The sequence below is a fragment of the Lipotes vexillifer genome, unplaced genomic scaffold, assembly GCF_000442215.2.
Source record: "Lipotes vexillifer unplaced genomic scaffold, Lipotes_vexillifer_v1.1 scaffold474, whole genome shotgun sequence".
NCBI lineage: Eukaryota > Metazoa > Chordata > Mammalia > Artiodactyla > Lipotidae > Lipotes > Lipotes vexillifer.
In genome coordinates, this window is record NW_006772385.1 from 2,034,913 (window position 1) to 2,059,263 (window position 24,351).

The 24,351-nt window shown below is 38.2% G+C and overlaps 1 protein-coding gene across 4 annotated transcripts in view; it reads right to left on the bottom strand.

The window, feature by feature from the left end:
* The window catches only part of RUNDC3B (RUN domain containing 3B), a 150,294-nt gene extending 127,278 nt beyond the window's left edge, over positions 1 to 23,016 (bottom strand). Inside the window, exon 1 of one of the 4 annotated variants that reach the window (XM_007447466.1) lies at positions 22,479 to 22,751. In XM_007447466.1, the coding sequence (XP_007447528.1) occupies positions 22,479 to 22,600 (122 nt within the window). In that variant the 5' untranslated portion in view covers positions 22,601 to 22,751. Of the gene's footprint in view, positions 1 to 22,478 lie in introns of all 4 variants that reach the window. The other 3 variants (XM_007447465.1, XM_007447467.1, XM_007447464.1) reach the window with 3 other exon arrangements.
* Positions 23,017 to 24,351: the final 1,335 nt, after the last annotated feature.

The window sequence follows — 24,351 nt, forward strand, 5'->3', positions numbered from 1 at the left end:
ATAAAGGAGTATAAATTGTTCCTTAGGTTTTAGGCTTATTGGCAATGCTTATTCAATCAGGACAAAAAATATAGGAGACAAGTATAAAGGCAAATATAAAGAGATTTGTTTATATGAGTTATATCTATCAACATTTACTATATTAGAACTGAGTAATGTCTAAAATACAGGCAGTCCTCCCTTTGCACATAAAAATGACTGTGCAAGCTGAAACCATGCAAAGTGATCCCAATAATCAATGGAAAGAATTACAATTATTCTGTGCCCTTTACAAATTTTTGACAAAACATTAAAAACTCTCTCACTGCCAGTTATTATGTATAGGGAAATGGGGAAAAAAAGTCAAACGTATTTATTTACTACACTGTAATTCAGAACATTAGCAATACTGAGAATTCATTTTTGTGTCCTATGCCCTTTTCATTGACAATACACTAGAAAAGTGCTGCCAACCTTCAGCAAACTTCTAATAAGGATAAATAAGTATAACGTTCTTATTCAGTAAAAGAATGAAATGCTAAGTGTTCCTAAAATGAATAAACAAAAACCATACAGTCTCCACCTCCACCTTTGACCTGAAAAGAAGGAAACTTCTGAATGTTTCTCTCTAATCTTTAACAGATAGAACGGAATGGGAAATCTAACTCTGCAATCACACCTGAGGTAGGAGTAAGCTACCACTTCAAAAAAGCAGGGCATCTAAGATAGTAAGCACATAGGTGAAATGAACTGAAAACTACATTTAAAGATAAAAATAATAGAGTGCTTATTTCATCAAAATGAGCTAGGATAGAACTCAATTTCCACCTGTAACAGCCTGGTAAGATTTTAGCCACTACTGTCCTCCAGGAATAACACAAAATTACCTAAGAAATTTTCTTCTTTGTAAATGTAATAGGAAGGAAAAGCCATGGAGAGTAACACATATATCTCTGTAGCATCAAGAACCATGCACAGATCAATCAGTAGTCAATAAAACATGCCTTTCTATCACGTTATTAGTGCATCATCTCCTCTAGAAGACACTGTCTGCATGATGAAAACCTAAAATGGTGAATCTCAGAGCACTATATTACTTGTAATTCAGTATCTGGCTAAAAACTAAAACAAAGGTGCAAATATCCCAAAGCATATCATTAGACACAATTTCTGTTATCTCTAAGCATGAAGATATTTTAAGGGTGAGAAAGCTTTTTAAATAATTTCTATTATAACAAGGTTAATAATGAAGAAAAATAAGGTTTCCCAGCATTGCTTTATCATTTATAGCCTACTATCCTCCTGTCAACACAAATCAAAACTTCGGAAGGCAAATTAATTCCTTAGAGTCCATGTTTTACTTCTAGCTAGCCAAGTCTTCCCACTCAACATCTACTTCTCTAGAGTCATGTGGCTAGTTCCATTATGCCAGAAGAGTGAGAAGCTTTTCCTCCATAACACAGTAACTAAGACATGCTATAAAAACCAAACCTGTAAAAAGAATTTCAATACATCCAAAAAACATCACACAGATGCTGAGCTATTTCCTGATAATGATGACAATATTAGTCATCTATTTCCCAAAAAGGACTGATTTTAAAATAATGAAATGACAATTTGATGAATGTCTAAAAATACCAAATCAAGTCTAAGTAACAGCTTTTACATAAGAATTAAAAAGTCAAAAATTTACATGAAAGGGTCTTTTAATTAAGTGTGGGTTTTGAAATGTCTCTCTCTTAAAAGATTTTCTTTCCCACCTTCAATGTCCAAAGGAAATTTTTATTAGCTTAGAAATAAGAAAAAATGTGACTAAAACCATCAAACTTAAAGCAGGAACTACCTTTTTCCCTTTGGAAACACCAAGAAAGATGAGATGGTTACCAAAACTACGTTTAAAAAAATCTTCATTACAACCATATTAATTCCTTCCACAGCTCATAAGTTTGTAACATAATTGTAACAACAAATAGTTAAAACCAAAAAATGTGACAATCAAGTCAAAAATAAAATTACTTTTCCTTAAAAAGCTAAAAATAGAGCTACCATATGATCCTGCAATCCCATTCCTGTGCATATATCCTCAGAAAACCATAATTCAAAAAGATAACATGCACTCCAATGTTCATAGCAGCACTATTTACAACAGTCAAGACATGGAAGCAAACCAAAATGTCCATCGATGGATGGATGAATGAAATAATGCCATTTGTAGCAACACAGATGGACCTAAAGATTATCATACTAAGTGAAGTAAGCCAGACACAGAAAGATAAATATTATATGATATTGTTTATATATGAAATTTTAAAAAATTCATACAAATGAACTTATTTACAAAACAGAAAGAGACTCACAGACATAGAAAACAAACCTACGGTTACCAAAGAGGAACAGGGGGTGGGCAGAGGGATAAATCAGGAATTTGGGATTAACATATACACACTACTATATATAAAATAGATAACCAACAAGGACCTACTGTATAGCACAGGCAACTATATTCAATATTTTGTAATACCTATAAGGGAAAACAATCTGAAAAGTAATACGTATATATCTATATATAGATACATGCAGACATATATATATCTAAATATATATATATATGAATCACTGTGCTGCACACCTGAAACTAACACAATATTGTAAATCAACTACACTTCAATAATAAAAAAGAATTTTCTGGCAGGCCAAAATAACTTACTGTGTTAAATATGTACACTCTTTATTGGAAAGAAACTATATAATGAAAATTCATCTTTAATACTAAGGACCTGCATTAGTACTATACACAGATATAGTCCCATGTACACAGAGCGATCAAGTAGGAAAGAAATGTATTCCCATCTCTTTACAACAAGCTTATGTAATCGTAACCATTTATCAAACATGCTTCAGAAAAAAATTCATTTCACAAAAACCAGATTTTCTTATCTACATTGTTATATCCCTTTACATGGAATTATACCTTAAGATAAGTAAAGTACATAAAAGCATACAGAATCATCACATTTCAAAACTAAAGGGGGGGCTCCCCTGATGGCACAGTGGTTAAGAATCCACCTGCCAATGCAGGGGACACAGGTTCGAGCCCTGGTTTGGGAAGATCCCATATGCCACAGAGCAACTAAGCCAGTGAGCCACAACTACTGAGCCTGCGTTCTAGAGCCTGCGAGCCACAACTACTGACCCTGCATGCCACAACTACTGAAGCCCACGCGCGCAGAGCCTGTGCTCTGTAACGAGAAGCCACCGCAATGAGAAGCCCATGCATCGCAACAAAGAATAGGCCCTGCTTGCCACAAGCAGAGAAAGCCTGCGTGCAGCAACAAAGACCCAACACAGCCCAAAAAAACCACAACTAAACTAAAAGGGGTTCAGAAAAGTATGTAGTCATTCATAAGAGTGATATTTTTAAAAAGAACATAAGTATCCAAATTGTAAGAGAGAATTCTTTCCACTACTTCACACCAAATTTACAGGATTCCTTATAATACATTATTATCACTAGCAGTCTTTACCAAGGTGTGGGGGTAATGGTCCTCTGCCATTAATATAATAACTACTGTTAATAATCAACAAGGAGATATGATACAATCCACCCCAAATGTAATGTAAAATAGTGACTATGGATGATAATGAGCACAGTATTCAGGTATATGTTCATCAGAAAGAAGGTTTATTTCTTTTCTTATATTTCACATCAGAAACCCCCCAAATCGAGAGGGCAGACAGCAGAAGCAAGAAGAATTACAATTCTGCAGCCTGTGGAAGGAAAACCACATTCACAGAAAGACAGACAAAATGAAAAGGCAGAGGACTTTGTACCACATGAAGGAATAACATAAAACTCCAGAAAAACAACTAAATGAAACAGAGATAGGCAACCTTTCAGAAAAAGAATTCAGAATAATCATAGTGAAGATGATCGAGGACCTTGGAAAAAGAATGGAGGGAAAAACTGAAAAGATGCAAGAAATGTTTAACAAAGACCTAGAAGAATTAAAGAACAAACAAACAGAGATGAACAATACAATAACTGAAATAAAAAATACACTAGAAGGAATCAACAGCAGAATAACTGAAGCAAAAGAACAGATAAGTGACCTGGAAGACAGAATGGTGGAATTCACTGCCACGGAACAGAATAAAGAAAAAGAATAAAAAGAAATGAAGACAGCCTAAGAGGCTTCTGGGACAACATTAAACGCAACAACATTCGCATTATAGGGGTCCCAGAAAGAGAAGAGAGAGAGAAAGGACCAGAGAAAATATTTGAAGAGATTATAGTTGAAAACTTCCCTAACATGGGAAAGGAAAGAGCCACCCAAGTCCAGGAAGCGCAGAGACTCCCAGGCAAGATAAACCCAAGGAAAAACATGCCAAGACACATAGTAATCAAATTGGCAAAAATTAAAGACAAAGAAAAATTATTGAAAACAACAAGGGAAAAATGACAACATACAAGGGAACTCCCATAGGAGTTAACAGCTGATTTCTCAACAGAAACTCTACAAGCCAAGGGAGTGGTATGATATATTTAAAGTGATGAAAGAGAAGAACCTACAACCAGGATTACTCTCCCTGGAAAGGATCTCATTCAGATTCAACAGAGAAATCAAAAGATTTGTAGACAAGCAAAAACTAAGAGAATTCAGCACCACCACACCAGCTCTACAACAAATGCTTAAGGAACTTCTCTAAGTGGGAAACACAAGAGAAGAGGGCCTACAAAAACAAACCCATAACAATTAAGAAAATGGTAATAGGAACATACATACTGATAACTACCTTAAACGTGAATGGATTAAACGCTCCACCAAAAGACACAGGCTTCGCTGAATGGATACAAAAACAAGACCCATATATATGCTGTCTACAAGAGACCCACTTCAGACCTAGGGACACTACAGACTGAAAGTGAGGGGATGGAAAAAGATATTCCATGAAAATGGAAATCAAAAGAAAGCTGGAGTAGCAATACTCATATCACATAAAAGACCTTAAAATAAAGAATGTTACAAGAGACAAGGAAAGACACTACATAATGATAAAGGGATCAACCCAAGAAGAAGATATAACAATTATAAATATATGTGCACCCAACATAGGAGCACCTCAATACATAAGGCAACTACTAACAGCTATAAAAGAGGAGATCAACAGTAACACAATAGTGGGGGACTCTAACACCTCACTTACACCAATGGAGACATCATCCAAACAGAAAATTAATAAGGAAACACAAGCTTTAAATGACACAATAGACCAGATAGATTTAATTGATATTTATAGGACATTCCATCCAAAAACAGCATATTACAGTTTCTTCTCAAGTGCACATGGAACATTCTCCAGGATGGATCACGTCTTGGGTCATAAATCAAGCCTCAGTAAATTTAACAAAACTGAAATCATATCAAGCATCTTTTCTGACCACCATGCTATGAGATTAGAAATCAATTACAGGGAAAAAAAACGTAAAAAATACACAAACACATGGAGGCTAAACAGTACGTTACTAAAAAACCAAGAGATCAATGAAGAAATCAAAACATACCTAGAGGGCTTCCCTGTTGGTGCAGTGGTTGAGAATCTGCCTGCCAATGCAGGGGACACGGGTTCAAGCCCTGGTCTGGGATGATCCCACATGCTGTGGAGCAACTAAGCCCATGAGCCACAACTACTGAGCCAGCGCGTCTGGAGCCTGTGCTCTGCAACGGGAGAGGCCACGACAGTGAGAGGCACACACACCGCAATGAAGAGTGGTCCCCGCTCACCACAACTGGAGAAAGCCCTTGCACAGAAATGAAGACCCAACCCAGCCAAAAATAAATATAAATAAATTAATTAAAAAAAAAAAAAAAAACCTAGAGACAAATTACAACAAAAACACGATGATCCAAAACAGAACAGCAAAAGCAGTTCTAAGAGAGAAGTTTAGAGCAATACAAGCCTACCTCAAGAAACATCTCAAATAAACAATCTAACCTTACACCTAAAGGAACCAGATAGAGAAAGAAGAACAAATGAAACCGATCAGAGCAGAAATAAAATAGAAACAAAGAAAACAACAGCGAAGATCAATAAAACTAAAAGCTGGTTCTTTGATAAGATAAACAAACTTTATAAACCATTAGCCAGACTCATCAAGAAAAAGAGGGAGAGGACTCAAAACAATAAAATTAGAAATGAAAAAGGAGAAGTTACAACAGACACCACAGAAATACAAAGCATCCTAAGAGACTACTAAAAGCAACTATATGCCAATAAAATGGACAACCTGGAAGAAATGGACAAATTCTTAGAAAGGTATAAACTTCCAAGACTGAACCAGGAAGAAACAGAAAATATGAACAATCACAAGTAATGAAATTGAAACTGTGATTAAAAATCTTCCAACAAACAAAATCCCAGGACCAGATGGCTTCACAGGTGAATTCTATCAAACATTTAGAGAAGAGCTAACACCCATCCTTCTCAAACTCTTCCAAAAAATTGCAGAGGAAGGAACACTCCCAAACTCATTCTATGAGCCCACCATCACCCTGATACCAAAACCAGGCAAAGATACTACAAAAAAAGAAAATTACAGACCAATATCACTGATGAATATAGATGTAAAATTCCTCAACAAAATACTAGCAAACAGAAACCAACAACACATTAAAAGGATCATACACCATGACCAAGTGGGATTTATCCCAGGGATGCAAGGATTCTTCAATATACTCAAATCAATCAATGTGATACACCATATTAACAAATTGAAGGATAAAAACCATATGATCATCTCAATAGATGCAGAAAAAGCTTTTGACAAAATTCATCACCCATTTATGATAAAAACTCTCCAGAAAGTGGGCAGAGAGGGAACTTACCTCAACATAATGAAGGTCATATAAGACAAACCCACAGCAAACATCATTCTCAATGGTGAAAAACTGAAAGCATTTCCTCTAAGATCAGCAACAAGACAAGGATGTCCACTCACGCCACTATTATTTTTAGACGTCCTAGCCACGGCAGAGAAGAAAAAGAAATAAAAGAATACAAATTGGAAAAGAAAAAGCAAAACTGTCACTGTTTGCAGATGACATGATACTATACACAGAGAATCCTAAAGATGCCACCAGAAAACTACTAGAGCTAATCGATGAATTTGGTAAAGTTTCAGTTCATATTTTCTGTTTCTGTTTCTTAATGCACAGAAATCTCTTGCATTCCTATACATTAATGATGAAAAATCTGAAAAGAACTTAAGGAAACACTCCCATTTACCATTGCAACAAAAAGAGTAAATACCTAGGAATAAACCTACCTAGGGAGACAAAAGACCTGTATGCAGAAAACTATAAGACACTGAGGAAAGAAATTAAATATGATGCAAACAGATGGAGAGATATACCATGTTCTTGGATTGGAAGAATCAATATTGTGAAAATGACTGTACTACCCAAAGCAATCTACAGATTCAATGCAATCCCTATCAAATTACCAATGGCATTTTTTACATAACTAGAACAAAAAATCTTAAAATTTGTATGGAGACACAAAAGACCCCAATAGCCAAAGAAGTCTTGAGGGAAAGAAACAGAGCTGGAGGAATCAGTATCCCTGACTTCAGACTATGCTACAAAGCTACAGTAATCAAGACAATATGGTACTGACACAAAAAGAGAAATATAGATCAATGGAACAGGACAGAAAGCCCAGAGATAAACCCACGCACTTAGGGTCAACTAATCTATGACAAAGGAGGCAAGGATATACAATGGAGAAAAGACAGCCTCTTCAATAAGTGGTGCTGGCAAAACTGGACAGCTATATGTAAAAGAATGAAATTAGAACACTCCCTAATACCATACACAAAAATAAAACTCAAAATAGATTAGAGACCTAAATGTAAGACTGGACACTATAAAACTCCTAGAGGAAAACATGGCAGAACACTCTATGATATAAATCACAGCTAGATCTTTTTTGATTCACCTCCTAGAGTAATGGAAATAAAAACAAAAATAAACAAATGGGACCTAATGAAACTTAAAAGCTTTTGGAAAGCAAACTACAAACAAGGTGAAAAGACAACCCTCAGAATGGGAGAAAATATGTGCAAACAAATCAACGGACAAAGGATTAATCTCCAAAATATATAAATAGCTCATGCAGCTCAATATTAAAAAAAACAAACAACCCAATCAAAAAATGGGCAGAAGACCTAAATAGACATTTCTCCAAAGAAGACATACAGATGGCCAGGAAACACATGAAAAGCTGCTCAACATCACTAATTATTAGAGAAACACAAATCAAACTATAATGAAGTATCACCTCACACCAGTCACAATGGGCATCATCAGAAAATCTACAAACAACAAATGCTGGAGAGGGTGTGGAGAAAAGGGAACCCTCTTGTACTATTGGTGGGAATGTAAATTGATACAGCCACTATGGAGAACAGTATGGAGGTTCCTTAAAAAACTACAGATAGAATTGCCGTATGACCCTGCAATCCCACTACTGGGCATATACCCAGAGAAAACCATAATTCAAAAAGACACATGCACCCCAATGTTCACTGCAGCACTATTTACAATAGCCAGGTCATGGAAGCAACCTAAATGCCCATTGGTAGACAAATGGATAAAGAAGATGTGGTACATATACACAATGGAATATTACTCAGCTATAAAAAGGAAGGAAATTGGGTAATTTGTACAGTTGTGGATGGATCTAGAGACTGTCATACAGAGTGAAGTAAGTCAGAAAGAGAAAAACAAATATCGTATATTAACGCATATATGTGGAACCTAGAAAAATGGTACAGATGAACCGGTTTGTAGGGCAGAAATTGAGACACAGACGTAGAGAACAAATGTATGGACACCAAGGGGGGGAAAGTGGCAGTGGGGGTGGTGGTGGTGGTTGGATGAATTGGGAGATTGGGATTGACATGTATACACTGATATGTATAAAATGGATAACTAATAAGAACCAGCTTTATTAAAATAAAATTAAATTAAAATTTAAAAAAAAGAAACTCCCCAAATCTTTTTGAATCAGCAATTTCCCTTCTTTTTTCAAGTTTTATGCAAGTTAAGAACTCCCAACCATCATGTGTATTTTCCCCTTTGTTTTTTTCTATAATTTAAATTCCTTGGTAAGGAGAAAAAAAAACTTTTCATAGATCCATTTAGCAGCAGTCTTTAGACTATTGTCCACAGGCCAAAACCAACCAGTTGCCTGTTTCTGTAAATAAAGTTTTAGTGAAACACAGAATAAAAAAGTTCCAACCATCTGGAATATATACCGTGAAACTCAAAAGACTATTTTGGCAGTGTTTACCATTTTTTAAACTTCTGCTCAATGTAAAAATCAAAAAAAGAGAGAGAGAGAAGTATATTTTAAAATATTTTCCCCACCTCTACTGTCAAAATTTCTTTCAAAACAGAATTGTTAATCTAGGTACCTTAAGGCTGAGATAGTACATTATTAACATCTTGTACTGGCTATATAAGCAGACTGATGAGAGCAAGACTGCACAACATGAAAAATAACGTTGAAGCATTATCTTCAGAAAAAAGGACAATTTAAAAAAATTTATTTAAAATTAAAAAGTATTCAAACCAAGAAAATCTCCCATCTTAAAATAACTCATTTGACTTCTTATATGAAATAACTCCCAATTAAAATCATTTTAATAAAGAATACTTTCACTGTACACTTGGATCACATATCCCTTTGGAATCCAATTCTTCTTTACTCAATGACAAGTGAAAATATTCAAGTAATATATTTTAACATAGGTAAGCAAAGCTATCTAGTAACTAGATAGACAATTCTACTACTGAAGTTATTAGATTTTTTTTAATTTGAAAGCTTTTTATTTGTTTTCAGTTTTTAAAGGTTATATTCTATTTATAATTATTATAAAATATTTGCTATCTCCCCTGTGTTGTGTAATATATCCTTATAGATTATTTTATACCAAAGAGTTTATACCTCTTAATCCCCTGCCCTTATACTGCCCCTCCTCCTCCCTTCTCTCTCCCCACTGGTAACCACTAGTTTGTTCTCTATATCTGTGAGTCTAAAGCTATTAGATGTTTAAAACTCTACTATCATTAGAGATTAGTCATTAGGGTGACTGTTTAAAAATAAGTGAGGATGGTTCTTTAATTCACCTTCAACCTTATTTTGGAAATGTCCACTGCTATTATTCTTCACTAGTTAGGAAGAATTACCTCATTTGATAAACATGCCCACTACATACTAGATGCTGGGAATAAAACAGATGCTGAATAAACTATGATTCCTGGACTTGAGAAATGCACAATCTAATAGGAGACAAAAAGATAATTAGATTACAGCATAATGAGAGCCATATTTATTTAAAAGTATGTTTTAGGATGAGGGGGGATAAATGGTTCTAACACTACTGGAGAGGCAATAAAATTTAAATTTGCATTATATGTAATAAATCAAGGGTAACTGCCCAAAGGATAGAAACCAAATATATGAACAGTTGAACCTTGAACAACACAGGTTTGAACTGCAGAGGTCCACTTACACATGGACCATTTATTTCCCATAAATACATACTACAGTAGTATATGATCCACGGTTGGGTCAATCTGTGGATGCAGAATCACAGGTATGGAGGTCTGACTGCAAAGTTACACGTGGACTTTTGACTTGTGGAGGATCAGCATCCCAACCCCAACATTGTTCAAGGGTCAACTGTATAGAAAACAGAAAAGAAAATATGACCAACAAGTTCATAGAGAGAAAAACTCTATATGGAATAAATGAAATAATTAAAAATACTGATATATAAGAAAACAAGAAGAGGGAAAACGTGAACATAAATAGTAAAATGGTAGCCATAAACCCAAATGTAATAACATTAAATAGAGATGGGCTAAATACTCTAAATAAAACACTAGATAAAATGCAAAGTTCAGTTCTATCCTGCCTACAAGAGACACTTTAAATTTAAGGACCCAGAAATACTGAAATTTAGGAATGGAAAAAGTAGAGACTTCCCTGGTGGTCCGGTAGGTAAAACTCCACACTCCCAATGCAAGGGGCCCAGGTTGAATCCCTGGTTGGGAACTAGATCCTGAATGCACGTCGCAATCTAAGAAGTGCGCATGCCACAACTAAAAGATCCCGTATACTGCAACTAAACATGCTGCAACACAGACCTGGCGCAGCCTAAATAAATAAATAAATATTAAGGGGGAAAAAAGGAATGGAAAAAGTACATCATACAAATGCTAACTACAAGAAAGCTGTTTTAACTACGTTAATAGCAGGAAAAAAATAGACTTTAAGGTAGGAACAGTATTAGAGATAAAGAAGGATGTTTCATGATAGCAAAGGAATGAAATCACTAGGAAGAGATCACAATTCTAAATCTGCACCCACCTAGTAATCGAGCAACAAAATACTTACAACAACAAAAAAATGACAGGGACTTCCCTGGTGGTCCAGTGGCAAAGAATCCACCTTCCATCGCAGGGGACCCAGGTTCCATCCCTGGTGGGGAACTAAGATCCCACATGCCGCGGGGCAACTAAGCCCACGCACCACAACTACTGAGCTCATGCACTTCAACGAGAGAGCTCACATGCCACAAATTACAGAGCCCATGCGCCCTGGAGCCCATGCGCCACAACTGAAGAGTGAAAAACCGTATGCCACAACTAGAAAGAAACCCGCATGCCACAACGAAGACCCAACACAGCCAAAGAAAAATAATAACAATAATAAAATAAAATTTTAAAAATATGACAGAACTAAGAGGAGAAAAAGACAAATCTACACTCATAGAGATAGACTTTAACACATCTCTCTTAATATCAGGCTAAGCACACAAAAAACTAGTAAGGATACAGAAGATATAAACACAATTAACATACTAGATCTAATCGGCATTCATGCAATCAACAATGACAGCATACAGTCATCCCTTGATATGTGTGGGGAATTGGTTCTAGGACCCCTGAGAATACCAAAATCCACAGATGCTCAAGTCCCTTAAAGTTGGACCTCCACATAGGTGGATGTGGAACCGGTGGATACAGAGGGCTGTTTATATTCTTTTCAAATGCATATAAAATATTTATCAAAATTAACCATATGTTGCATCATAAAATCATAAATAAAAACTCAAAACTTTAAAATCTTTTAGAATATTCTCTGCACAGTGGAATTAAGTTAGAATTCAATAACTAAAAATACAAAATCCTCAGCTGTCTGAAAATTAAACAATATCTTTTAAAATAACCCATGAGTCAAAAAAGAAATCCCAACAGAAAGTAGAAAACATTTTAAACTAATGAATAGTGAAGAAACAAATTTCAAATTTTTGTTTGCTATCTCAAAGCAACGTCAAACAAGGGAATGTGCAGTCTTAAAATGCATAGAGCGGAAAGATGAAAGGCTGAAAAACAATGATTTAAACCCCCATCTCAAGAAATTAGAAAAAGAAAATGAACTTTAAAAAAAGTGGAAGGAAGGAAATAAAGACGGGAAGAGAAATCAATAAATTAAGAAACAAATATACAACAGAGGAAATTAACAAAGCCAAAGGCTGGTTCTCTGAAGATATTAATAAAATTTATATACTCCTACTAAGAAAAAAAAACATGGGAAAAACAGAGATTACCAATATCAGGAGAGAAAAATGGAAAATGACTACAGATTTTTAAACAATAGAAAGATATTAAGAGGATATTTAGAAAAGTTTTAAGTTTAAATTTGATAACATACATGAAATCGGTGTATTCCTTGAACAACTCGCTGAAACTGATAAAAGAAGAAATAGGAAATCTCAATTGTTCAGTATCTATTAAATAAATTGAATCTGTTACTAAACGACTTCCCACAAAGACAATTTGCAGTTCAGATTTCTCCCCTGGTGAATTCTTCCAAAAGTTTAAGAAAGAAATAATATTAATCTTACACAAATTCTTCTACAGAACACAAAAGAACATTTCCCAACTTGTTTTGTAAGGTCAGATAATTTTAACGACAAACCGAGACAAGGATACTATAAGAAAGAACAATCACAGACCAATCACTTTCATGAACAAATATGCAAAAATCCCAAATAAAATATCAACTCATTGAATGTAAAGATATGTAAAAAAGATACTACAGCACAACCCAGTTTTTTTATTCCAGGGTAGTTTAGCATTTAAAAAGTCAATGTAATTCACTACATAAAAAGAAAAAAGGAGAGAAATCATACGTTCATCTTGATAGACAGAAAAAATATTTGTTAAGAGAGTATTCAGTATCCACTTACAATAAAAATTCTCAGCAATCTACAAGTAGAAGGGAACTAAAAAAAACCTACTGCGAACATCCTACTTAAAGGTAAAACTATTAATACTTTCTGTAATACCGTGGTCCTAGCCAGTGCAGTAAGACAAAAAAGAAAAGACATAAAGTTTAAAAAGGGAAGAAATAAAACAGGCACAAGACATGACAATGTACTCAAAATGCTAAAGCAAATAAACAAACAAAAAACTGCAGAAAATCTATTAGATTTAATAAGTAAATCTGGTAGAATTGCTAGATTACAAGACCAATGTTTTAAAAGGTAAATTCCATGTCTATATATCAGCAAAAAAGAAAGAAAATGTTGTTGTTTTTTTAATAAATTTATTTATGTATTTTTGGCTGCGATGGGTCTTCGTTGCTGCGCAGGGGCTTTTCTCTAGTTGCGGCAAGCGGAGGCTACCCTTCGTTGGGGTGCACAGGCTTCTCATTGTGGTGGCTTCTCTTGTTGCAGAGCAAGGGCTCTAGGCACGCAGGCTCTAGAGTGCAGACTCAGTAGTTTTGGCACACAGGCTTAGTTGCTCCGCAGCATGTGGGATCTTCCCGGACCAGGGATCAAACCCACGTGCCCTGCATTGGCAGGTGGATTCTTAACCGTGGCGCCACCAGGGAAGTCCGAAAAAGTTTTTAAACGATCTATTATAATAATACAGACATATCAAATATGGAAGGACAAATCTAAAAAGAGATATAATATCTATACGTTCAAAACTACAAAACATCTTTGAGAAAAATTTCAGAATAGTTAAATACATGAAGGGGTGGATATAGTATATTCATGGATTGCATTTAAGTCTCATAAAAATGACAATTCCAAAAACTGATTTATAGATTAAGTGCAATCTTAATAAAAAACCAGCAGATTTTTAAATGGAAATTAACAAGCTGATTCTAAAATCTAGTTTGCAAAGCCCAAGAACAGACAATATTGAACAACAAAGCTGAAGAACTTACATTACCAAACATCAAGACATATTATAAAGTTATAGTTATTAATCCAGTATGATATTAGCTCAAGGACAGACAAACAGACTAATGGAACACAAGAGGGAGTCCAGAAGCAGACAAACGATCCAGTCACCTGACTTCCGATAAATGTGACACTTGAGTGTAGTGGGGAAAGCATGGTCTTTTTAATAAATGGTAACAGATCAAACTGATTTTCCTAAGGTAAATACTTAAATCAAGTACGGGTAGATTGTTGATATAAATGTAAAAAAGCAAAACAATAAATCTTTTAGAAGAAAACAGAATAATATTTGCATTACTGACAATTTCAGGTCACAATAAGCAACCCATGAAGGAAAGTTATGGACTACTTTACAATTAGGAACTTCTATTCATAAAAACACACTACAAAGAGAATGAAAAATCAAGCCACCAAATGGGAAAAGATGCTTGCCTTAAATATATCCAGCAAAAGACCCACATAGAACGTACAAAGAGTTACACATCAGACAAACAAAAAGTCAGATATTCCAGATGATAAACGACTTGAACTGGCACTTCACAAAAGAGACTCTCCAAATGGCCAACAGACTTATGGAAAGGTGCTTAACTTCAATAGACATCAGGAAAATACAAAAATTTCAAGTGTTGGTGAGCATGTAGAGCAACTGGAATTCTTATACAGTTGACCGTTGAGCAACAAGGGTTTGAACTGCACAGGTCCACTTTTACACAGATTTTTTTTCAAACAATACAGCACTACACAATCAGCGGTTGGTAGAATCTGAGAATGCAGAACTACCGATACAAAGGGCCCACTGTAAAGTTATATGCAGATTTTTGACTGCGCTGAGGGTCAGCACCCCTAACCCCTGCGTTGTTCAAGGGTCAACTATACACTGCTCACTACTATGCAGACTGGTACCACGCCTTTGGAAAACTGTTATATCCACTGAAGCTGAACATATGCATGCCAACTAACCCAGGAACTCCACTCATAAGTATATATCTGACAGAAATACATACATATATTCACCAAAATACATATTCATGAATATTCAATTAGTAATAGTCAAAAAGTGAAAATAGGGCTTCCCTGGTGACGCAGTGGTTGGGAGTCTGCCTGCCGATGCGGAGGCCGCGGGTTCGTGCCCCGGTCTGGGAGGATCCTGCGTGCCGCGGAGCGGCTGGGCCCGTGGGCCGTGGCCGCTGGGCCTGTGCGTTTGGAGCCTGTGCTCCGTGGCGGAAGAGGCCGCGGCAGTGAGAGGCCCGCGTACCGCAAAAAAAAAAAAAAAAAAAAAAAAAAAAGTGAAAACAACTCGAATGTCCATTAGGCTGAATGGATAAACTGCGGTATATTCATACAATGGAAAAAGATACAGCAATGAAAATTAACAAACTACAGGTACGTGCAACAAAAAGGGTGACTCTCACAAACATAATGTTGAGCAAAATAAGCTAAATAGAAAAAGGTACATGGACTTCGCTGGTGGCACAGTGGTTAAGAATCCGCCTGCCAATACAGGGGACACAGGTTTGATCCCTGGTGGGGGAAGATCCCACATGCCACAGAGCAACTAAGCCCGTGCTCCACAACTACTAAGCCTGCTCTCTAGAGCCCGCAAGCCACAACTACTGAAGCCCGCGCGCCTAGAGCCCGTGCTCCGCAACAAGAGAAGCCACCGCAATGAGAAGCCCGCGCAAGGCAACAATGAGTAGCTCCCGCTCGCCGCAACTAGAGAAAGCCCGCATGCAGCGACAAAGACCCAACAAATTCAGAAAAAGGCAAAACTAAACAACTGTGTTGAGAGCTAGGAGAATGGTTACCCTTCATAGGGGTAGTATGAAAGAAGGCAAGGAAGAGGTTTCTGGGGATTTGGGTAATACTCTTATTATTATTATTACATTCCCATAACTCATTTATCTTAAAACTGGAAGTTTGTACCTTTTGACCACCTTCACCCTTCTGTTAACCTTCCACCCCCTGCCTCTTGCAACCACCAACCTGTTCTCTGTATCTACGAGTATGATTTTTTTAAGATTCCACATATAAGTGAGATCATACAGTATTTGTCTTTCTCTGACTTACTTCACTTAGCATACCGCCCTCAAGGTCTATCTGTGCTGTGGCAAATGGCAGGATTTCCCTCTTTTTATGGCTGAGTAATATTCCATTGTGTATCTATGTACCACATCTTTATCCATTCATCAATCAAGGGACACTTAGGGTGCTTCATGTCTTGACTACTGGAAATAATGCTGCAATGAACATGAGGGCGCAGATACCTTTCTGACATAATGATTTCACTTCCTCTGGGTAATGCACTTTTTCTTGACCTGGGTGCTGGTTACAATATTGTGTTCTCTTTGCAAAAACAATTCATTATACACCTATGCTGTGTATACTTTTCTATATGCAAATAAGTCAATAAAAATTGACATATGCATATAGAACAACTGTAGCTAGAAATGAGACTAAATACTGATACATCACTATGACGCTGCACATGTGTTTTAGAGGTTGGCCACAGATTTAACACTAAGACTTCTAATAGCTGTATGAGAAAAAGAGAAGTCAGTTATACATTCATGTCTAGTTGACATAAATAAATCAACTGCCTAAAGCTACAATTTTTGGCACTAAAAAAAGACAGATATTTCTCATAAAAATCTTCACAAAAGGTACTTTTTGACATAATAAACAATGTTCTTGACAACAATTTCAAGAACATCCTCTGTAATTGCTTCTTCTGCTGACCCTCAATGTAGGCTGATGGAATCTTATCAATGCACGAGAGGGGCAAAAGCAACTGGGATAGGAGAGAGCAAAGCAATGCAGTCTACATACTCAACTGCTCTCTGATGCTCTGGACTGATCCAGAGATACATTTTATAAACCTGTAAGACTGAATATAACCGTGGATAAACTTCACATATCTCCCCCCTCAACATCATATCTCTCACCTGACTTCTGACATTTATCAGTCAGCAGTGAAGTTAAGATAATACCCTCTAATAAATGTGTAGGGGAGAGCTGTTCTCTGTTGTCAGTTGAATATGAACCCAGTTAAGCTAGGGGAAGAGATAATGACCTTCTGTGAATGCTGAGAAGCCTACCTCAGACTGGTAAGATGATCATCCTACCTCCATTGTGAAAACCTACTACTAGGGCTCTAAGAATCTTTAGAAATGATACTGAACCTGCTCCAAAGCAATACAGTACAGATAATGTTGCTCAAAGTCCCAACCCAAAGTTCTACTACATAAAGCATGACTAAAAGAGCTTTAGCCAAAAATATAATCACAAGAGGCAAGGTATGAACAGTCTTAAAAGGGCATTCTCAAGCAAATATCAATAGTAACCAGGAAAGTAAGTCACTGAATTTAAAGTTATTTAGAGGATTATACCACCAATAATACTTGGTAATATTTCACATATCTGCAATGCCTCCACCCTGCTTAAGCATAGGAATAGATCATTTTTTTCCGATTATTCAGCAACCAGAATGTTAAGAAGTTCAGAGTGCTAAAGGTCACTCACTGAACTCAGGACTCAGTGACTTTTTTTTTTCAACAAAAAAATAAACAAATTTACTTCTCTGTTTTCCTAGTTCACAACCAATTATAATGAGCAAGTCAGGATGAGAAGCACAAAGAAAAAAGCTGGTAGAAACAGGCAGAGTTGCAAGAAATAACAGCTAACTTGGTAGGAGGAGACAGTAAATGCAAAAACAGACCAAGAACTCCAAACACACAATCTTCTGAGGCCATGTAGCAAACAGCTCTATGTTCCTCAAGAGTCTCCAAGGGCAACCACTACACAGGGTATATACACGGAAACAGATCCAGAGTAAAGTCACTGATAAGGATTATATTATACTACGTAGAATTTTTTTAAATAAGGTAGGGAAATGTATAATCCTTTTTATTTTTAATGTTTATTTATTTATTTGGTCGCTCCAGGTCTTAGTTGTGGTAGGCTGGCTCCTTCGGTCCGGTTCGCTGGCTCCTTAGTTGTGGCATGCGAACTCTCAGTTGTGACATGCATGTGGGATCTAGTTCCCTGACCAGGGATCAAACCCAGGCCCCCTGCACTGGGAGCGCGGAGCCTCACCCACTGTGCCACCAGGGAACTCCCTACATAATCCTTTTTTAAAAGGAGTTCATCCAAAATGTTTAAAATATTCTTTATTGTAGTTTAAATCTGAACATTTAATTTACAAGCTTCAGTTATACGGAAGATTGCACCCCACAATAAATGCTGAGTAAAGCACTGCAGTTGATAGGAGAATTTTAACTCAAACATCAGTTACATGAAAAATACGAGCACCTCATTTCCCAAAAACACTGAGAAAATGAGGTGCTACTGTTATTTAAATTAACATTCATGTTATGAAATAATATCTTGACCTATAGAAAACTAAGAACTATGTACATATTAAAAGTACTTTAATTTTGAAAATCATCACTGGTCTCCACTGTGCTTAGCTCATCATACTACCTCTTTCAATCTCTCATTAATCCTTTCCATGCACAAGACGGGAAACTTATGACTGTGTGGGGAGTTTCTCTTAAAGAACTGGTTTAAACATTTAACAAATGTTATTTTAAAATATTTATCCATGTATATTTAAATGTTTATCTCAATAATTTATTTTTCATAAACTGATGTTAACCCACAGAAAGAGAATTTATATTTTAATTCTCCTTGTCACCAGAACTAAAATCAAAGGAATATGTACGTTTTTCAATAACCTATGAAGCTTAAAAATGATAGAAAAAAATGAGTAGTACCTGATTTTCTATGGATGAAAAATGCAGGTTAAAAAAAAATCCTGAAGGACTTTAACAATTTAATTTTTCTAAATGGTAGAGAATATGCAGGGAAAATACTAGTTGGTCCACAGAACTAAAGTCAGTCTATGAATATCTTGGAGTTGAGTGTGGAACACTTAGAGATCTCAAATGACCTACTTTCTCTCCACCACAATCTGTGAAAAATATGATAAAAGAGTACTTATCTGCTGAGAGAAGTACTAAGTGTTTTTAGTCTATAATATATAAATGTTCATGAAAAAATACAACTGATGAAATAATTACATACACAATCACAATGAACCAAAATTCAATTCCTAACTATCTCACCTAACAAAATAACTCACTTCCAAAGTTTAAACTGTAATAATAGTGTTCTACTATAAGGCGTTTTTAAACTGAAAAAATTGTGTAGTTACATAATAAGGTTGTAAACCTAAACTGAGACTACAGTATGCCTAAACTGTTTAAGGGATAATGAAAATCATTACTGTATAAGTATTAATACATATGATAGAATGATAGTCAGGGGGTGGGGGGAGTTTGTTTTGGTTTGGTTTGGCTTTCTATACTGTTCCATTTTTCCAGAATATCAGCAGTGAGTCACAATACGGAAGGCACAATTCAAAATGTTTTTGTTTACAGAGAAAAATGCACATGCCTCATCCAGCTACCATTAAACATATGTCTACCATTACCCTGATCATGTTTGGAGAAATTCAAAACCAAATATAAACTCATTCTGCTTGAAGACTATTATTAGTTTCAGGGCTGTCATTGAAGATTACCAATGATCTAGTCCAAGTTTATTTTACAGATGAGAAAACTAGAAAATGGGCTTATTAAAGGACACACAATTAATGACAAAGTAAACTTAGAACTCAATTATATGTCCACTATACCAGCTTCTTCCCAACTTAAATACCAAATCATGTCTGATCTGCTACATAAAAATTTTTAAATAAATTCATTAAGGGACATGGGTGAGATACCCAGGGTTTGGTTAACTCTGAAAGTGAAAACCGACAGAAATGCATAAATACTGATTTGCTCATTTTGCTGAATTTACGTGGGGATACTCAAAACATCCAAATGGCCTACAGTGACTTTTTTCCAAAAAATAGAAGGCTTTTAGACAAAGCCTAACAAATACATCCCATTACTACACAAGGATAATAATTTATATGCACCATCAACTATCTGGACGTGAAGAACAGTGTTTGTAGTATTATCCACATAAAAAATAAACAAGTTGAAATCTAAGCCAGAAATTGAAATTTATTTTAGCTACAATACTAAATTTACATGTAAACTGTAACCAAAGTCAGCACTTATACTCACTTCAGAGTAGAGAACAAGAATTAGGCAAATAAACATAACAAAAATACAGCTAGCCCAGACAACAGTCCACACCAATCAGTGTGATGTGACTGAAATTTCTTAAAACATAACAGGTATCTTAAATAAGGTTGAGGTACAAGTCCCTTTCTTCTCTTGAACTGCCTCTGATGCCGTGACAAAAATGGAGATGCAAAGGGAATAGTACTCTTCACTGATTTTTTTTCTCATTTGTTTTTATTCTGTCTTAAAAAATGAGTGGAGCATAAAACCTCTTCCCATCTACTGTGTTTTACCCCAAATCTTCAACATCCACCATTCCAAAGATTGCCACACTGATTCAGAGCAATATATGTCAGCCCAGGTGTTTAAAGTTTTAGGTTGAAACATTTGGTTAATTAACACCACGCTGCAAACACTCAAAATCACTTCAGCTGCCACTACTACAAAACAAAATTCCCCAAAACAAACACTGTTACCCTCCACTGGATTTACTCATACAATAAATATTTACTGAGTGTCAGATGCTATGGTAGGAAGAATGAAAGAAAAAAGAAAACTGAGCAAAAAGCAGACATGGTCGCTGCCCTGTGAAGCTTAACACTTATGGAGCCTTTATGAAATACATCACCCCAAGAATCAGTGTATATGTTGGGGTCTGCTTGAAAACATCCTCTTTTTAAAAAATAATTCTTTTTAATATATGTAAAGGTAAGAAAATCAGCCTTGCTTACTGTTCTATTTACCTAATTTTTAGAAATTTGCTTAGATGTAAAAAAAATTTCATACAACCTATCTTCCTCCAAAGGTTGCATGCTAGACAGCACAAATGGTAAATTCAACAGATTCCATATTAATATTTTACTGTTTATAACTCCAAGTGCCATATAAGTACGTAAGGCAGGTCTTCCTGCTAGATGGACAAACAGCTGTAATAGTCTAAGGTGAAAAAAAAAAACAAAAAAATCACTTGTTATTTTGAAAGTTTGAATATATATTTGAAAGTTATTGAATATAGCCCTAGTATAAATACCTATATTCTGCTTAAGATGCTAGACATTATTTACATAAGGAAAAGAAAAAAATACAGATATAAATTGCAAAGGAGGAAAAGGTCTCATCATTCTCTCATTCTTACAGGATTTTCGACAGCTGATGAAGAGGGGTTTGATGGAACAACCTAATTTTACAGCAGCTTAATGGTTTAAAGAAGTTCCTAAGGAATGAATGCTTAGGACTTCAATTTTTTTTAATACCCAGAAACAAGACTTAAAGAAAATGTCAGCATGTTAAAAGTTAGTCATTTCTGAATACTGGGCTGGCTGAAAGTCATTACTCCTCTTATGTTTCTACATTTTCTAAAGTAAGGGAATACTACAATTACAGTTAGAAAACAACTAAAGAAAGGCAGATCTTGAAATAAATCACTGACGAGGTATCCTCGACAGTCCCACTCTTGCTTTCAACTGCAGAAACAGCACTAACACTGCAATTTAGAGTGGAGAGGACACAGACGGAGACGGAGACACACACACACACACACACACACACACACACAGTTAGCATGTAGTAGGCACTTAATATTTGTGGCACGAAAGGACAATATATATGTAAACAAGCCAAAACACAAACAAAACGCACTCCGATTTTGAGGCAACACAGTAAACAATCACAGTAACGATTACTTTACTAAAAGCTGCCCGACAGCTTAACGCGCACTAAATGAAAGAGCTCTTTTCCCCTGCCCTCCTCTTTTACTCAGGCACTAGATTGCACATTCGAAACAAATCCTCCCCCAGCCCCGCCCCAAGCCCTACCCTCAGCTGCTCCCACCAGTGAAATTGATGGAAAGTCCGGGGCCTTGGCGGTACCCAGACCGGCCCCCTCTGAACGCTCTGCGCTGCGGACACGCCCGGCGCGGTAGCGGTCGGGGCTACAGCCCGTTATCTCCGGGACCCCCAGGGGCTCGCGCTCGCCCCAACCCTGAGCCCGCGGCGCCGGCAGCACCCCTCTTCTCTCCCAAGCGGCGGGCCGCTCCGTACCTGCACACCGTGATCAGGTTCCTCCTCTCCACCGCGGCGTTGCGGGCGCTCAGGCTCTTCCTGCCTCCGCCGCCGCCCCCGCCGCGGTTCCCGCCCAGGCCCCCCAGGCTCCGGGAGGCCATGGCGGGCTGACCCCCGCGCCCCTTTTGTCTCGTGCGACCCCGCCCGCTGCCCACACCTGCTTCCCCGGGCTCTCGCTCTGCTTGCGGCCGTGGGGCCGCGGGAGGGTGGAAGGGAAGGAGGGGGGGACGGAGGGAGGCTGTGGAGGACGGTGGGGGATTCGCACCAGGGGACTAGCGGCTGGCGCTCCGCGCCAGAGCTCCACACACACACACACACACCACACACACGCACGCACACCACACACACGCACGCACCACCCCCACCCTTGCGCGCGCCGCCAGCCGCCGGGAGGCGCGTGCAGGCCGGCGTCAGCAGCTCCCTTACTTCCCCCAGGGACCTCGGCGGCCGCGCAGGCGCGTGCCCGCCGGCCCCGCAGGCCCAACCACCCGCGCTCGGCCGCCACTGGCTCCCCAGCTGCGGGCACCGCAGAGAGCCACGGGCCTCACGCGCGCAGCTACGCCCTCCCTGCCTCTATCGGGCCAACGCCGCCCCAGCTGGAGCCAATCGCAGCGCGCGAGGGGCGGGGCTGGCCGCGCAGATCTTTAAAGCAATCTGCTAGAGCCCCGCCCAGGCGCGTGGGCAGCTGTCAAGACGCCCGGCCCGCGCTCTCAGCCGGTGAGCCGCAGGCAGTCTGCACTCAGGGGAGCAGCGCCGCAGCTGGCCTGGGGATTGTGGGATGCGGGACTCGGGATTGCTCCGGACGTGTTGACGACCCTTGCCCGGAGCCCAGCTAACGGCTGGGATCGCTAGCTCTAACGGCTGATCCCGTTCCCAGAATCTGACTCCCCAGCCTAGTGGCATCCGTAGCTACAACGCCGAGCCAGCTGCAGCGCCGGCTCCCGCACCTGACCCAGGGCTGACTCCCAGGAAGGGAGCGGATTTTCTTTTGTCCTACCGCCCTCCCCTGGCCTAGTAGACAGCTACAGATAGCCCAAAGAGGCAAACTGCCCGCAGAACATCCCTCTTGCGGCGTCTGGTGGTGGGATTTTTGCCGCCACTTCGCTCCTACCCTAGCCCCCAGCAAGGCCTGCAGCCCGGACTGACCACCCACAGAAGAACGAGAGCGGTGCGAGTGTACACTCTGCTCCTTTCACCCTTCTCCCGTCCTGGGTAGTGCCCCCGGAATTAGTTGGGGGGGGGGGCGGTGAGCCTCCGGGCAGTGTTTGGAACCTAGCGCCCACTTTCCAGAGCCTCTCCACCCCTCCGGCCTTACAAGCAGGGAGGTCCTGGCTTCGGCCCGAGTTCTCTGGTCCTCATCTAGGTCGGCCGTTCACCTCTCTTTGCATCAATGTGCCCAGATTTTTTTTTAACTTTATATTTTATATTGGGGTATAGCCCATTATAGAGTTGTGATAGTTTCCTGTGCACAGCAAAGCCACTCAGCCATACATATACATGTATCCATTCTCCCCGAAACTCCCCTCCCATCCAGGCTGCCACATAACATTGAGCAGAGTTCCCTGTGCTCTGCAGTAGGTCCTTGTTGGTTATCCATCTTAAATTTAGCAGTGTGTACATGTCTAACCCAAACTCCCTAACTATCCCTTCCCCCCCCCTTCCCCTCTGGTAACCGTAAGTTTGATCTATAAGTCTGTGAGTCTGTTTCTGTCTTGTGAATGACTTCATTTGTATCATTTCTTTTTAGGCTCCACGTATAAGGGATATCATATATTTCTTTTTCTCTGTCTGACTTACTTTGCTCGGGATGACAATCTCTAGATCCATCCATGTTGCTGCAAATGAATATGTG